The sequence below is a fragment of the Phytophthora ramorum genome (genome assembly GCF_020800215.1).
Source record: "Phytophthora ramorum isolate Pr-102 chromosome Unknown Phyram_PR-102_s0007, whole genome shotgun sequence".
NCBI classification, from domain to species: Eukaryota; Oomycota; class Peronosporomycetes; order Peronosporales; family Peronosporaceae; genus Phytophthora; species Phytophthora ramorum.
Genome location: NW_027150653.1, coordinates 454,185 through 470,354, shown reverse-complemented (window position 1 = coordinate 470,354; position 16,170 = coordinate 454,185). Strand labels below are relative to the sequence as shown.

The 16,170-nt window shown below is 55.3% G+C and overlaps 4 protein-coding genes across 4 annotated transcripts; 3 read left to right on the top strand and 1 right to left on the bottom strand.

The window, feature by feature from the left end:
• Positions 1-4,964: 4,964 nt before the first annotated feature.
• Positions 4,965-5,840, top strand: KRP23_8167 (uncharacterized protein; the record flags this gene model as incomplete). The annotated part of the gene is made up of 1 exon (XM_067893573.1): positions 4,965-5,840. The coding sequence occupies one exon, from the start codon at positions 4,965-4,967 to the stop codon at positions 5,838-5,840; it is 876 nt and encodes a 291-aa protein (XP_067743090.1).
• Positions 5,841-5,940: 100 nt separating this feature from the next.
• On the bottom strand, positions 5,941-8,790 carry KRP23_8166 (U3 small nucleolar RNA-associated protein 14; the record flags this gene model as incomplete). The annotated part of the gene is made up of 1 exon (XM_067893572.1): positions 5,941-8,790. One exon carries the CDS (start codon positions 8,788-8,790, stop codon positions 5,941-5,943), a length of 2,850 nt encoding a protein of 949 aa, XP_067743089.1.
• A 988-nt stretch (positions 8,791-9,778) lies between these two features.
• On the top strand, positions 9,779-11,642 carry KRP23_8165 (uncharacterized protein; the record flags this gene model as incomplete). Its single annotated transcript, XM_067893571.1, has 2 exons — positions 9,779-10,654; positions 11,622-11,642. 2 exons carry the CDS (start codon positions 9,779-9,781, stop codon positions 11,640-11,642), a joined length of 897 nt encoding a protein of 298 aa, XP_067743088.1.
• A 1,726-nt stretch (positions 11,643-13,368) lies between these two features.
• KRP23_8164 (uncharacterized protein) lies at positions 13,369-14,087 on the top strand (the record flags this gene model as incomplete). Its single annotated transcript, XM_067893570.1, has 2 exons — positions 13,369-13,981; positions 14,038-14,087. 2 exons carry the CDS (start codon positions 13,369-13,371, stop codon positions 14,085-14,087), a joined length of 663 nt encoding a protein of 220 aa, XP_067743087.1.
• Between the last annotated feature and the right edge of the window lie 2,083 nt (positions 14,088-16,170).

The following is a 16,170-nucleotide window of genomic DNA, read 5'->3' as shown; positions in this document are numbered from 1 at the left end:
AAAACCTCTGGAGTCTTGCAGTAGCTGTAGTCGCCTCCGCTTTCTTGCTTGTTGAAGACACCAGACGAAGAGTGTGAAACAAGAAAAACGTTACGTCGATAGTCACAACGAAGTTCCGACATCGATCACGGTGCAACGCACCACTGACAACCACCGCCACGTGAAGTGGGGAGGCGATGCGTTTGGAATACCCGTACTCTACCGGTGTCAAGTTCTATGACACCACCTAACGCCGTTCTTACCGGTCAGGTCGGGCATAACTTGAGGCCCTGAAGTAGACAGCGCCGCAATTTGATCCGTGAAGAAGGGAGAAGCAGCTTGACCTTGGAGTGGTGGCTCTAGAATGGCGAAACAATGTGTTGCAATGGCACAGCAAGTGAGTCTGAGGCTCGACGTTCTCCTCGGCCCAAGTGCTGGTTATCTCATGAGACACTGCCCCGAACCTAACGGCTTCAACTCGGTCAAAGACGGGCGATGTATCGCTCCCCCATTTCCCATATTATAACAAAGTGCTGCATTTCAGTTTACATACGACTTACTGCAATATTGTCTTGAATTATATATGTGCCTGTTATCTTCTATAACCACTATATGCATGCACGCAGGGTTTTCTGACTTCCTGGTATCCAGTCGCGAGTCATGCATGTCAACTCGGCCTCACTTCCTGTCTCTACGGCTCACCCTCTCTGGTCGGGTGCTCTGGTCTCCCAGCCCCGCATTTCACTTTCTTCCGCGACGGCCACTTCGCCACGGAAACCTTTCGTCGACAATGACAACCACGTCGATGCTCTCGCTGCTGCTGTTGTTCCTCGTAGCGCAGGTCAGAGCCTCCGGTTCCGATTCCTCTTTCGGGGCTTCGGAGCCGCCAACGGTTGGCACTGAAGTCAATGCAACCGCCAACACCACGGCTTCGACGCCCTCGACTTCTGCGTCGTCGGACTCGACGTCCCCGGAAGAGACGTTGGCGCCCATCGACACGGCGTCGTCAACCTCCTCGACGTTCCAGCTCGTGGACAGTGTCGACTGCAACAGCACCGTGTCCAGCACCATCTACGTCATCTACAACAAGAACCGCGCGCTGTTCGACGTCTGTGTGTCCGACGCGCAGTACCAGATCTTCCCCTTCCTCGGGACCAAGCCCTCGACTGCGCAGGTGGAGGACATGGCGTCGTCCACGTCCTGCATTGCCGTCTTCACCGGCGTCTTGCTCGCCGACTTCCCGCAGTGCACAATCTCCGGCTTCCCGCTCAAGGCTGCAGTGGAGACGCTGCTCAAGATCCACGTGGATCAGGTGAACGGGTGGGCGGCGCTGCCCACGGCCGAACGATTCCAGGAGATGATGTCCTGGCGTCGCTGCGTGAACCTCGCCAAGGAAGCGGGCGTGCCCTACGACTCGGACTCGGAGCTGTACGCCGAGTATGAAGAGAACCTAGACATCGCCCGCAGCAACAGCTCCATCCGCGTGCTGTCGAACTACCAGGTCGAGTATCAGCTTGCTAGTGGGTCGTGGTACGATGCCGATGGAGAAGATGATGAGGTTGTCGGAAGTACCGGTAGCGACGACACGGCGGGCACAGTATCTGCAGGCGACGGTAGCTCTGAAGTGAGCGACAGTGAGGCGAGCAGCGCCGAAGAGAACTCGACCGCGGCTGGCAACGCCGCGCCGTCGGTCGCAGCTCACGGAGTTGCCACCGCCATCACGGGCTTTTTGCTCAGCGTGTTCCTGATGACAGCATAGGCAAGGTATCAACTGTCTCTAGTATTTGCAATTTATTCTGCCATTGTGGCGGACCCGTGACCCTGATTGCCGTAATGCGTGTAATACGTCAAATATGAACATCGCGCGATCCACTTGTGGAGGTCTATCGATTGGTGGTGTTCAATTCTTTACTGTAGTAGTGTTGCTCTTTTGACGACGGTATCCGGCTCGTTGCGTTATCAGTCCGACATGCGTTCGACCCGCTGGTCGATTGTAGTATGGAAATGGAGCTGGTCGGGCGATCTGTGCGCAAGATGCGTGGCTACTTATCCGTTCTGCAGCGCTCTTATCTGACTGTACGGACATGTAGCGATGACACAGATTGCCACCTGCCTCGCCATACGAGCACACGCTGTAGAGGAATCGGCAACAGCAGGCGCTGACAGGCTGTCAATGTGTTCAAGCTCCGGTTGCGCTTGTGATGGAAAGGGTACCAACTTGAGGCCTGGACGCGACCCGGAGCTCATCAGTTGTGCATTACCCACGTGGGCACACACACCTCCCAAGACTCCCCACCTTCACCGAAGAACTCAAAACGATGAATTTCGTACACTCGCTGCTGCACCTCCTTGTCATTGCGCAAGTTGCTGCTTGGGCGAGTGCCGATGAAGACCCACCACGTGCTACGTTCGAGCCGGCCCCCATTGCGACTGCAGCACCAGACTCCACTACGTTTGCGTTGGTCAACAGCTCAGAGTGCGACGCTGAATCCGTCGCGACGATCTACAAGCTGTACGAGCGCAACATGATGGTCTTCCAGACGTGCGTCAACGACTCCGACTACCAGATCTTCCCATTCTCAGGGACCTTCCCAGAACCCGAGGAGATTGAAAAAATGGCCAGCTCGCTCGCTTGCCGCGCCATCTTCAGCTCTGCGCTGCTTGCCGGGCTCCCAGAGTGCAACTTGGGCGGGTTCCCACTTCGCGCTGCCGCTGAAACCCAACTCAAGATCTCGGTCGACATGAAGGACCACCCGATGAATCCCAACGTGATTCCAAGCACAGAGCGGTTCGTGGACATGTTGTATTGGCGGCGGGATGTTAATCTTGCGGAAGGTTCTGGTCTTCCCTGCGACTCCGAGTCCAAGTTGTACTCGGAATATGCCAGCAATCTGTACACGCTCACGACGGACGGTTTGGTGCGCCTCACGACGGGAATGAAGGTGGAGTACCGGCCGGATGTGAACAGCCCGTTCAGCCAAGAAATGATCATGGCACTTCCAGAATTGCCAATCTTGCGTGGCTCCGGCAGCGCTGGTGGCAGTATTGGATCGTCGTCCACATCATCGGTCGGTGATACCGTAACAGCAGAAACCCCTGATTCTGTCCCGGGTGTTCCTCCCTCGAGCGAAGCAGCTTCCAATGCTGCCGAGTCTTTGAGTTGGTCCAAGCCTGAACTGGCTGCTGCTGTGCTGGCAGTAAGCTTAGCATCTTTTGTGCTTGTATAGCAACTTGTACTATGGATTGTTGTCGATGAAGTTGATGTAAGGCAGTGTTGTAGAGGTTTTGTATAAAGTCAATGCGTTTGGTCTATCAACGGAAGCGCACAACGGAGGTTTAATTCATACAGCCCACGTATTTGGTCTCGTTGGCGAATTCACGAAACCAAGCCTGCATTGGATGATCGGGAGCTCGGTGCTCTATATGGTGGCGATTGTCTTATGCGGTGCAGTTGCTTTGTTGGTAGAGAAGCACCCCCAGTTGGTGCTCACCAGCAGGCAAGCTCATTTCTGTTGGCAGAGTGCGGTAACCGTAGAGAAGTGCTTGCACTTGTCGTTTTGAGCAACACCAAAACTCTCTTTCGCGTTACCAGTTGCGATTTTCCTTCGGTCAGGACAGCAGTATCAAGATCGACCCCAAGACCCATGAGCGCGATCCACTCGATGATGCGCGTACTTCTCGCAGTGCTTCTCGTGTCGTGGACAAGTGCTCAAGATACCCAGAACGCAGTGTTCGAGTTGGCTCCGATTGCATCTGCAACCCCCGCGTCTCCATCATTTGCGCTTGTTGCCGACAAGCAGTGCGATGCCACAGTGGTCGCGACGATCTACGAGCTCTACGCCCGCAACACCATGGTCTTCCAGACCTGCGTGTCCGACGGCAAGTACAAGATCTTCCCGTTCTCCGGAACGCACCCGACGCCCCAGCAGATCGGCGACATGGCGAAATCGCTCGCATGCCGCGCCATCTTCACCTCGATCTGCTCTGCCGGCATCCCGCAGTGTGAGATGACCAACTTCCCGTTGCGCGCGGCGGCCGAGACGTTGCTGAAGATCGGCGTTGACGTCGACAAATACCCCAACTCCGACAGCGCTATACCGTCCACCGAGCGATTTCTACAAATGATGCGCTGGCGTCGAGACGTCAACCTTGCGGAGACTGCTGGTCTCCCATGCGACTCCCAGTCAACGCTGTACGCCGAGTACTCCAGCAACTTGCACGCGATCACGACGAACGGGTTGGTGCGTCTGAGAGCAGACAAGGTCGTGCAGTACCGCTCAACGACCGATGGCTCTTTCAGCCAGGACGAGATCGTGTCACTCCCCGATATGCCTGGTCTTCGTGGCTCAGGCAAAATTACGACCGTCTACACTGCAGAGGCCACCGTGAAGCCGTCCAACGCATCGACAGCTTCATCTGGTGGAGTCGTGACTCGCGCGCAGCTAAACGCCAAGCAGAATACTGAAGCTCCCGAAGCCGGAAAGACCTCCGCATCTGACGCCGAATCTACAAATGCCGCCGCGAAAGTCAGCTGGAACCAGTCTCCAGTTGCTGCTTTTGCTGCTATCGTAGCCATATGTGTGTTGGCATGACCAAGCCTCATGCGTCGACTATTCCAAGTCGACTAACCGCTTATTAATTTGAATTAGCAGATAGTGCTGCTTCAGACGAACCCCATTGCCTCCCCGAGAAACACTTCGCTTCTCTAATGTTTTCGCTTCGCTTGCAAGCACTGAACGAACAGCATAACGTCGCAGCAGATGAAAGGCTGTACGCTAGGTTGCATCTCGGTACTCTGCCTGCTGGAGCTCACCTTGGCCAAGCTTCTGTATGCCTTCCCGTGGGGCTGTTCCGGCTCTTCAAATGATAACCTTGCGGATGTGTTGGCTCTGCTTCATGTTCCTGCCTGGGAACATACCCAGGCTCGATTTTACTTTCGGAAGCACCGCGCCACTCGCCAAGTTTCAATCAGCGCCGCACTAATAATGCGTGCTCCACGCCTTGAGCTGCTGCTAGTGGCGGCGTTGGGGCTGTTTGCATGCTTCGGTGCGGTCTCCGCTACCACCGCCTTGGTCTCCGATAAAGGTTCTACACGAGCCTTGCAAGAGTTGACGTCGATCGCCAAGGCCGAGGTCGGATCGAGGACGTTTGCGTTGGTGGACAGCTACGACTGCGACAATGGCATGGTGGCGACCGTGAGGAAGTTTTTCAAGGCGAACGACGCCACGTTCGACACGTGCATCTCGGAGAGTAACTACCAGATGTACCCGTACACGGGCGTCGTGCCCGACGCGAAAAGCGTCGTCGGACTCGTCAACTCGGCTGCGTGCATGGGCATCATCACCTCCGTCGTGCTGCTCAACATGCCTCCGTGCGTCCTCGACGACCTCCCGATGCGCGCCGCATGCGAAGTGCTCCTGTATTACTCCCTCGCCCTGCGCAGCGACGTGGACCCTCCGACAGCCGAGCAGTTCTTCGAGCTCATGTCGTGGCGGCGCGACGTCAACCTCGCCAAGGCTGCGAACAAACCGTTCGATGCCAAATCGCAGACCTTCGCAGTCTTCACGAAAACCGTTCGCAAGGTGCTCACTTCCAGCAAAGTGACCATTATGGACAACTTCACGGTGATCCTGGACGACGAGGAAGCCGACTCCATCGAGATGAACGATGGAGCGCAGCCCTCGTTCGTCTCGACCAACTCGTCCATGGACTACTTCGTTGGGAAGGTTGTAGCTTCAGCGGATGCTCTTGACGACCCGCCAGCTACCGAGTCGGTTGTTACACAGAGCTCAGGCGCTACAACACTGGCAACCACTTCGACCCTCGTAGTGCTGCTGCTGCTAGCTGCTGCGATCGTCTAGACTTTCTGGGCCTCGCTTAGGTTATGAAAGCAAGCAGCGAGCTCGTCGTACATGTAACAAAATCCAACTCTATTCCAATCGGTATGTCTAAGCGGTCTAGCTAGAACTTGGGCTTGCGCTTCAAGCTCAGCTCCTTCTTGGCCTGCTTGCGGTCCTCCTTCGAGAGCGCAAGCGGCGCGATCGCCGTGCCAGCGCGCTTCATGATCTTGGGCGCCGTCAGCACGTTCGTCACCTGCGCCGTGTTCCAGTCGCTGCCCAGAGGGTTGCGCATTGCGGCCTCGTACTCTGCCCGAGACGTGAACGGGTACGGCACGTCCTTCACCGTAAACTTGGCAGCCTTCTTGTCCTTCTTTTCGTTGATCAGCACCTTCTCGAGACGGGCATCCTTGCGGCCAGCCAGCGCCTTCTGCTTGGCTTCGCGCGCAACCTGCTTCGCCTGCTTTTCCCGCGCGACCTGGCGCTTCGACACCCGAATACCGTCGCCAGCCCAGTTGCCCCACCCGGACATGCCCACGAGCTTGGCGATCTCGGCGCCCTTCTTCGCATCAGCGTCCTGGCCAGCCAACCGGTCCTTCTCCTGGGCGAGTTCGTCCTCCCCTTCAGCAACAAACTCGAAGGCGCGGCGTACGAGCTCATCCTGATCGGCAGCCTTAGCGTCCTTCTTCGACTTCTTGCTTTTCTTCTGGCTGCTGGGCGCGGCTGGGTCGACCTCCTCCTCAGCGCCAGTCTTGGCCTGGTCCAGCTTCCGCTTCTTGCCATTCTTCGCCTTTGCGCTGCCGTTAGTCAGAGTAGCGATAGAGGCTTCCTCTTTGCTGGCTTCCTTCGTGTCTTGCGCCAGAGACTCGATGGCCGCAGCAACGTCCGGCTGCGAGCCTGCATTCTTCTGCTGTGTCTTCTTCTTGCTCTTCTTGCTGCGCGCCTTGCTCTTCGTAGCCGTGCTCGACAGCCACGGGTTCTCCTCTCCCTCAGCAGCCGGCTCCATGTCAGAGTCTTCTGCGTCAGTCTTAGCAGACGCAGCCTGGGCAGACTTTTGAGCGGGAGTCTTGGCGCCAAGCTGCAGCTCCTTACCCTGCTTCTTGTCTCCATTCGCGAGAGCAACACTGTTGCCACCATCACCGAGATCAATAGCAATCGCTCCCGAAGCACGGGCCGACACGCCACCGCTCATGCTCACGCTAGCTGTCTGAAGCGCACCACGGGCGAGCGCACGGTCAACGGCTTGCTTGTCCTGCTCCGTCACCACCACGTTCTTCTTGGTCTTCTTGGTCTTCTTTTTAGCGACACCTTCATCGTCAGAGTTGAGGTAGTCCTCGCCTTCCGACAGGATGCGGTCGCCATCAGGTCCATCGCCGTTGCGGATCTCGCGAAGGAGCTTCTCGGCTTCCAGGCGGGACTTCTCGCGCTGCTTCTCCGCCGCACGCTGCATGAACTTCATCCCCTGCAGACCGCGCTTCTTGCCCGCCTCCGCCGAGTCCGCGTCGATCTCCGTCACCAAAGCGCTGGCCTGCTTCTCCAGCCGCTTCTGCAGACGAGAGGCAGCGTCGCCTTCATCGTCGTCGTCATCATCATCATCCATGCCGTCGTCGTCGCTGTCCACAGCGTTCATCTTGCGGCGCAGATCCTCACCGCGTCGAAGCTGGTCGGCAATCGCACTACGCGTGGCATCATCGGCGTTAATACCGCGACGCAGCTGGTGCTTGACCCACTTGCTGGTGTTGCGATGCTTGAGCGTGAGACGCTCCTCCGCGCGCTTTTCGGCCAGCTCCTCGTCGAGCTTCCGGGCCAGCTCCGGGTCCAACGCGCGCAGTTCCTCCTTCTGCTTCTCCATCGCCTTCTTGTCCTGCGAGTTGCGGATCTTGTGGTACAGCTTGCTCTTGATCTTCTTCACGCGCCTCTTCTTCTGCTCCTCGTAGAACAGCAGCGAGCGCAGCTTGGCCAGCTCCTTCTGCCGCGCCGCCACCTCTTCCGTCGACACGCGCTTGCGCGCGAGTTCTTCCTCTTCGTCCTGTGCCAACTTCTTGTCGGTCAGGTCTCCAGCCTGCAGCAGCGCTGCGACACTCTTCTCCATGTCCGTCTGGGGCGCGAACTTGCTGGCCAGTGCAGCGGGCGTCAACTTCTCGAGCTTGGGGGCCTGCACACGGAAGTCCAGCGTCTCCTTCTGCCTGTTGCGGCGCACCACCGGCTCAAAGAGGTCCACGTCCTTGGTCTTCTCCACATAAGCCAGCTTCCTCTGGGCGCGTGCGTCGTTGACGGGGTCTCTATTGGCCTGTAAAGTGAGCGTGGAGCCATCTCCTTCCAGCTGCCTCACCTGCTGACGGACACGTCTCAAGTCGAGTCCCGTCTTGGTCTTCTCCTCTGCCTCCTCCTCTTCTGCTGCTTCTGCTCCAGGCTTGGCCGTCTGCGCACCCAGGAGACTGCCCAGCGTCAATTCTCCTTCCGTTGACTCATTGGCGAACTGGGCGTCGATCTCGTCCAGTTTCTTCCGGCTCCTCTTCTCCACGAGACCGTCCACCATCTTCCCCAAGTTCTTGATCTTCTCGTCTTCATCTTCTTCGTTCGTAGCCAATCGGGCAGCAGGAGCTGTGCCCAGCAAGTCTGACAGGAGGTCTCCTCCCTCTTCTTCTTCGTCGTCGTCATCTTCTTCTTTCTTGTGACCACCAAAGAAATTACCGTATGCGGCTTCGTCTTCACTATTGAAAGCTTCGTCCTCGTCCACCTCCGAGTCGCCCGCGTCGAACGTCGGCTCCTCGTACTCGAACACTTCGTCCACGTCGGCGCGCGCGTTCATGGCGCGTTCCTGGTGCGCAGCCTCCTCCTCGTCATCGCTGAACACGTCGGTGGAGGCGGTGGCTTTGCCCTTGCGCTTGGGGGTTCTGGAGGGTTTGACGGAGGCCTTGGCATGGCTGGGGGCCGCCTTCTTGCCCTTGCGCGCAGCAGCTCGACGGGCCATCAAGACGTTGACACTCGAAGTGGTGAGTGGCTCTTGGAGCTCAAGCCTGGTTGGCCAGTGACGCAGCGCCGGCTAAGTGCGGAATTTAAAATGTCCGTAAAATTGAAATGTAACGTTAGCTATCGTATTTAAAATGTAGCCATTTGGGACCAATTTCAGGCAAGAGACAACGTCAGCATCGAAAAACCAACCACCAGGTGAGATTTGACCGCGAAAAGCCAACCATGCTTGCCGTGCTGGCACTCGCCCACGGTTCCTCTCGCCGAACGTGCTGCGCAGCAGAAAGAAGGCGAGCTTTTGATCGGCTGGGTCAAACCATGGCTGGTGGTGTAGGAATGCCGCGGGTTCGATCTTGGAGGTGGCGTCGTGTTCGTATTTCTGTTGATCCGAAAAAGAGGCCAAGCGCGACGGAGGCGCTCTACAAGCTTTAACTATCTTGTCCAAGGAGTTATCACGAAGTGGACCCGTTGTCCATTTTGCCATCACAACTCGGCATTAATTAAAGAATCAAGAGTAAAGGTTGACTGGGGACGCTGCTCACAATGCAGGAGTCGAGTTCAGATTCGCTGTGCCGAGAATCGTGAAAGCACAAGCCTCTTCAGCAGCGTCAAGTTGTGGGGACGCTATTACTTTCGCATCAAAATTCTCAGCCCTCGCTATCCGTCGTCGTTCCGTGCGCTCACTCACAACTGCCCTGACAAATCAAAGTCTAGCCTGGAATTTCAAAACCGGCGAGTGGTATTTGCAGTCCCCTGCTCTGTTGTAGGTACAAAGTGGACTGTGCAAGTGCACAGTGCAATCTCCGTTGAGCTGTCTCGTCGATGAATACGCCCTCATGGTCAGGGCGCCAAGTCCTTCAGTCGCTGTGCATGACCAGTGCACGAACAGCACGAAAGGCGCCGTATGTTCCGATGCCACTCGAATTCGCTGCCTCACTCTCGATTTGCCAGCCCCCCTCCATTTATCTCGTCTCAACTGTGACCGAGTCATGCTTCGGCAAGTGCTCGTGGCAGCAGCCGCGTCCAGTATGGCTCAGGTCTCGTCCGCGGGGACGCTGTACAAAATCTCCGCTTCCTACCTCGGAGACCAATGCAGCGGCACCCCATACGCAGTTTACGCTTCTTCGACGAGCGAGTGCACCGCCACGCAGTGCTCAACCAGCTCGAACAATATCGATGCCGACATGGAGAGCATTGACTGCTCCACGGACTACATCGAGGTCATTCGTGAAAAGTTCGGCAACTCCCCGTACCTGATTGAGAGCTTGAATACGGACGAATCCTGTAGCCACCTCTCCATGGCGTTTGGGTATCCTGCGTCGGGGACGTGTGTCGGTGCCTACGACAAGAGCTACTACGTTGTTGCCAGTCTCAACGAGAACGGTTCCGCTTCCGTACAGTTCTACAACGAGAGATCGTGTTTAACGTCTGACCTGTACAAGACGGACAGCGCCAACGAGACCAGTCTCAAGGAGCATTTGTGCACTGCCAACGGATACAGTTGGTATAGCAGCATCGACGATGAGAGTTTCAGCGGGAGCGACGCAACAAGTTCGGACAACGACGTCCAAGGTGGCATGGACGATGGAGGAAGAGGACTCGGCACCGGTGCAATCGTCGGGATCGTGTCGTTTGCCGTCGCGTTCGTGACGCTCATCGTGTTCGTGACGCTGTTTGTCTACAAGCGCAAGATGAAATCTGACGCTTTGAAGGAGACGAAGGCCACTTTACAGTCGGACAGAAGCAGCATTGCGCTGTTAGGAACGCCCGGCACAGGGGAGACTGGGTTCGGTCACAGCGTGCTCGGGAAAACGGGGCTTTGGGACGACGACGTCATCACTGCCAAGCGGATCCCGCGCGACAAGGTGCAGAAGCAGAAAATCATCAGCCGCGGCGCGTTCGGCGAGGTTTACGCCGGTGTTTTCAACGGACAGCAAGTCGCCATCAAGATGCTGCTTCCTGCCACGCGCACCAACCTGAAACAAGTCAACGAGTTCCTCGCTGAAGCCAAGATGAACGCCAACATGGACCACCCGCACATCGTGGCCTTCGTCGGCGTTGCCTGGGACTCGCTCTCGGACCTTTGCGTCGTCCTCGAGTACATGCAAGGCGGCGAACTCCGGTCGCTGCTCGACAGCTACCTGAAAGCGAACCACCCAGTTGGCTTCGACAAGCAGAAAACCACCATCGCACTGCAAGTTTGCCACGCGCTGACGTATCTCCACTCGCTGGAGCCGCCAGTGATCCATAGAGACCTCAAGTCCCGCAACATTCTCTTCAACAGCGACATGGAGGCCAAACTGTCCGACTTTGGCATTTCGCGTGAAAGACCCGACCAAACGATGACTGCAGGCGTCGGCACGTCGCTGTGGATGGCACCCGAAGTGATGATGGGCGAGCGATACGATGACAAGGCCGACATCTTCTCGTTCGGCGTCGTGCTCTCGGAGCTTGATGTCCACACGATGCCGTACGCGCGAGCGAAGAAGGCGAATCTGGAGTCAAGTGGCCGTGCAATGGTCGACTCGGTGCTTCTTCAGAAGGTGGCAATGGGCACTTTACAGGCAGAGTTTTCGGACGCGAGCCCGGAGGCTGTTGTGGAACTGGGGCGTGCGTGCATGTCGGTGGATCCGGCTGACCGCCCGAAAGCAGCTGAGGCGTTGTACAAACTTCACGTCATTTTGAAGAGCATGGCAGGAGCTTAACGATAAGCGCCATTAATTTATGAGCACACGCTCGATTTTGTAGTTGCGGCTTGTGACTTAAAGTTTGTTTCGAAATGGTTAGCTCGAATGATGAGCATTGGGATATGGTTCTCGTCTTCTCTTGAAGTACGCCGTCGTTTACAGTTAATGGTGCCTCAATCTCGAACCGACATGATGACAGTCGACTCTACGTGCAGGTCGTGCCTGTAGCTCGCCGTCCATTCTCGAGAGACGGAGACCGCGCCAGCCTCTCGGTGGGCTTCGGCTTTTCGGCTTCTGGTACGTGTGTTGGGTTGGCGGATACAACGCGACTGGAGGCTACTATGTGTACTACGTGATTGCCAATCTCGACGAGGACGCTCTGCATCACTTAAATTCTATCCAAACCGAGTGTGTCCATCAAACAACTTCGCGATGACTGAGAGTGGAGATCAAGACGCCATTCATGCGACGCAAACGGGTCGAATGGTACAGCAGCGATTCGGAAGATACGTGACGGCGCTTTAGGGCCCTCGGGTCTTTGCAAGAACAGTCGATGCTGTCGGGATCACCCTGGATGGACTCGCATTGGCGATGATGTTTCTTGTTACATTTTTCATCCGCAGACACTCTCACTGCAGAAAACCAAAGAACGTCACAGCTTGGCGAGTCCCGCGTGATAAAGGTCTGACTGAAGTTTACACGGCGCTTTGACAACTGAAATGGCTACAAAAAATAAAATAAAATAAAATAGGGTGGTCCACTTCTGTAAGTCGATCCATCATCAGATCTGATCTTTGGACAAGGTCTGACTGAAGTTTACACTGGCGCCTACAACGGACACAAAGTGGCTCTCAAGATGCTGCTTTACTAACGAAACGTGGTAACATCCACCTCGTGAATGAGTTCCTCGCTGAAGCCAAGATGACAGCCACAATGGACCACCCTCACATCGTCTCGTTCGTTGGTGTGGCCTGGGACTCCCTCACTGATCTTTGCGTCATGCTGGAGTTCCTGGACGGTGGCGAGCTGCGTACACTACTGAACAAGTACGAGACGGAAAACTACCCCATCGGATTCGACAAACACAAGGCCACCATAGCTCTGCAGGTCTGCCAAGCGCTGACATACTTGCACTCTTTGAGGCCGTCCGTTATCCATCGCGACCTGAAGTCCCGCAATATCCTGCTCGATAGCAACATGGAGGCAAAGTTGTCGGACTTTGGCATCTCTCGAGAGAGGCTTGATCGCACGATGACGGCAGGTGTGGGTACGTCGCTGTGGATGGCACCGGAGGTCATGTTAGGTGAACGGTATGACGACAAGGCGGATATGTTCTCGTTCGGGGTCGCGCTGTAGCTGGACGTGCACACTCTTCCCTACGCGCGGTTCATGAAGGCGAATTGAAGTCGCACGGTCGTGAAATGGCCGACTCAGTGTTGCAGCAGGTGGCTCTCGGGTCGGTGAAGGCCGATTTTCTTGTGAAACTTGGTCGCGATTGCTTGTTGATCGACCCAACTGAGCGTCCGAGTGCACTTGAGGCGCTATATTGACCTCATGTGACCAGCTTAGACGAGGAACTGAATTATGTAACGCGCATTGTTGCACACGCGTAGAATTGCTATTGTGTCGAAAGTCTCATGCACAGTCATCCTACATTCCTACCTGAAAGCTGTGATGCCGTATTATAGTTGTCACTCACTCAAGAAACAATCCACTCGCGGTTGCTCTGGCTATCGAGGCCATAAACATAAACGTCCAAACCTAATCCAGCCGGTGCTTCTTGTGGTGAAGGAGACCATCCGGAGAAGAGCATCACATGTTCTGACAGCGGCTTGTTTGCGACGGCTCAGTCTCCGTTTGCCTCTCTTCCGTTCACTGTGCTGCATCGGTTCATGATTCTCCTAGTACTGGCTCTGGTAGCGGTGGCTCTGACAGCACGACTCGCGGTCGCTGAGAAAATGTACTCGATCTCGGCGTCATACCTTGGTGATCGTTGTGGAGGCACGCCTTATGCAGTGACCATTGTACAAGACGACAACTGCACCACCCAGTCGTGCTCTAGCACAGGCATTTCGACTGCTGACATGATAACTGTTGACTGCGAGACGGACTACGTGCAGGCCACGAGAGACAAGTTCGGCAGTTCCCCGTATGTGATCGAGTTGCAGTTTGGAACTGCAAACTGTACGGATTCCGCGCTCGGCTATGGCTATCCTGCGTCGGGCACGTGTGTGGGCGGATACAACGAGACGGACAGCTACTACGTCATTGCCAGTCTCGACAAGAATGGCTCAGCTTCGATTGGACTCTACCCAGATCGATCGTGTTTATCAGAGTCCGTGTACTCACTCGAGAGCGGCGTTGCAAGCCGTTCGTGTGATGTCAATTGGACCAAGTGGTACAGCAGCAACGACGTCTTGAATGGCAGTGGAAGCTCCTCATCAACGTCAGAAGAAGACCCAAGCAGTCCATTCAGCAGCGGCGACATCCTCGGGATCAGCATCGGTGTGGTTGTATTCGTGATTGCGTTTGTTGTGCTCATTGCTATTCGACGTCGACAGAGGAATTCTCGGGATACCAACAAGTCACACACAAGTTTGCATTCTCTTAGTGCGGCCTCACTAGAAGTAGCCATCCGTGGCCAAACGGGACTCTGGGATGACGACATCATCACAGCGAAGCGGATCCCACGCGACAAAGTGCTCATAGAGAAACTCATCAGTCGAGGCTCCTTTGGCGAGGTGTACACTGCACGTTTCAATGGCCAACAGGTTGCAGTCAAGATGCTGCTCCCTCCCAGCCGCGGTAACATCCACCTCGTGAATGAGTTCCTCGCTGAAGCCAAGATGACAGCCACGATGGACCACCCTCACATCGTCTCGTTCGTTGGTGTGGCCTGGGACTCCCTCACTGATCTTTGCGTCGTGCTGGAGTTCCTGGACGGTGGCGAGCTGCGTACACTACTGAACAAGTACGAGACGGAAAACTACCCCATCGGATTCGACAAACACAAGGCCACCATAGCTCTGCAGGTCTGCCAAGCGCTGACATACTTGCACTCTTTGAGGCCGTCCGTTATCCATCGCGACCTGAAGTCCCGCAATATCCTGCTCGATAGCAACATGGAGGCAAAGTTGTCGGACTTTGGCATCTCTCGAGAGAGGCTTGATCGCACGATGACGGCAGGCGTGGGTACGTCGCTGTGGATGGCGCCGGAGGTCATGTTAGGTGAACGGTATGACGACAAGGCGGATATGTTCTCGTTCGGTGTGGTGCTGTCGGAGCTGGACGTGCACACTCTTCCCTACGCTCAGGCGAGACAGGAGAACCTGGACTCAAATGGCCGTGAAATGGCAGACTCGGTTCTTCTCCAGAAGGTGGCGCTGGGAACTCTACAAGTTACGTTCACTCAAGCGAAACCAAAGTCAATTGGCGAACTTGGCCGTGCCTGTGTTTCGATTGATCCGACGGAGCGTCCTAGCGCAGCAGAAGCTCTGTACAGGCTTCAAGTGATTTTGTCGAAGCGGAGGATAGCGTGAGCTTAAGCAATCAGACTTTTATTTAATGAAAAGTGACCGTGAGATTCTGACAGACGAAGTAACAGAAATTTACTATACAACGTACTTCGAAGTACACCGTGGCTTGGCTAGAGGAAACAAATAGCGGAAGCTACACTCCAGCACAAAATCTTGATTGGTGCAGTACATGTACAAGTGAATTTTCCAGAGTCAAGTCCTCGTAGTATTGTAGACTTGAGGTACTGGTACGTCTGTGTATCGGTGGATAGTGCTCAGAAAAAATAACTAGCATAACAACGACAGGTAGTATCGAAAAAAAGAAGCAATCGCTACTCGAACGAATCACTTGAAGAAGGCTGCTGCATCACCGAAATCGATTAAAAACTACGACCGGCGTGGTTCTCGTTGCCTGGTCACATTAAACCAGCGGATATCCCGATGCATCCAGTCCAAACGGTGAAGAGCCACCAGAGTATTAAGAGCGCCCTGCAAGGCACCAAACAACTCGAGCAGGTTAGAGGTTTCACCATCGCCCCGTGAGGTTTAAGCACTGATGTCCTCTTTTAATAATGCAGTTCTACAGACGATCAACATGGCAGTATCGTGAAAACTTTCTTAACGCACGTTGGGAGAAGGCGCACAACTACACCACTCGCCCGCTTAATGTCCCTTTACTCGTCTTTCCCAGACGCTGGGCAAGCTTTTGTGGTGGCTGTGAACAGCAACGACAACTTCAAAATCGCGAGTACAGCTACAAGCTGATGTTGTTGAAGCTCAATGCCGAACGTTCCGGTTGGAGTATGCGCTCGACTCCTTCATCCAGATGCAGAGCAAGCAAAACAGTTTTGAAGCCTGACGCAGCGTACCCGACCACATCCGGCACTCTTCCATACGCCCACACAAGGCTCGATCGGAGCTCCTCGCTCGACACTTTGGTGCTGACAAAAGGTGATCTCCCCTCGCCACGAAAAACACAAGCCTGACCCAAGATAAAATAAAAGTCAGGACGCTTTGTTTCGATCGGTGAGCCGTTGCATGAGCCACAGTCCATGTGTGCCCGAGTAAAGAGAAGATCGAGCACGTTGCGAAACAATAAATCCCACGCCCAATGGAAAGATCGGGCTGTTTGTCCACTGCTTATTAGCAATTATTCCCTTGAATTGCCACACCTGTCGG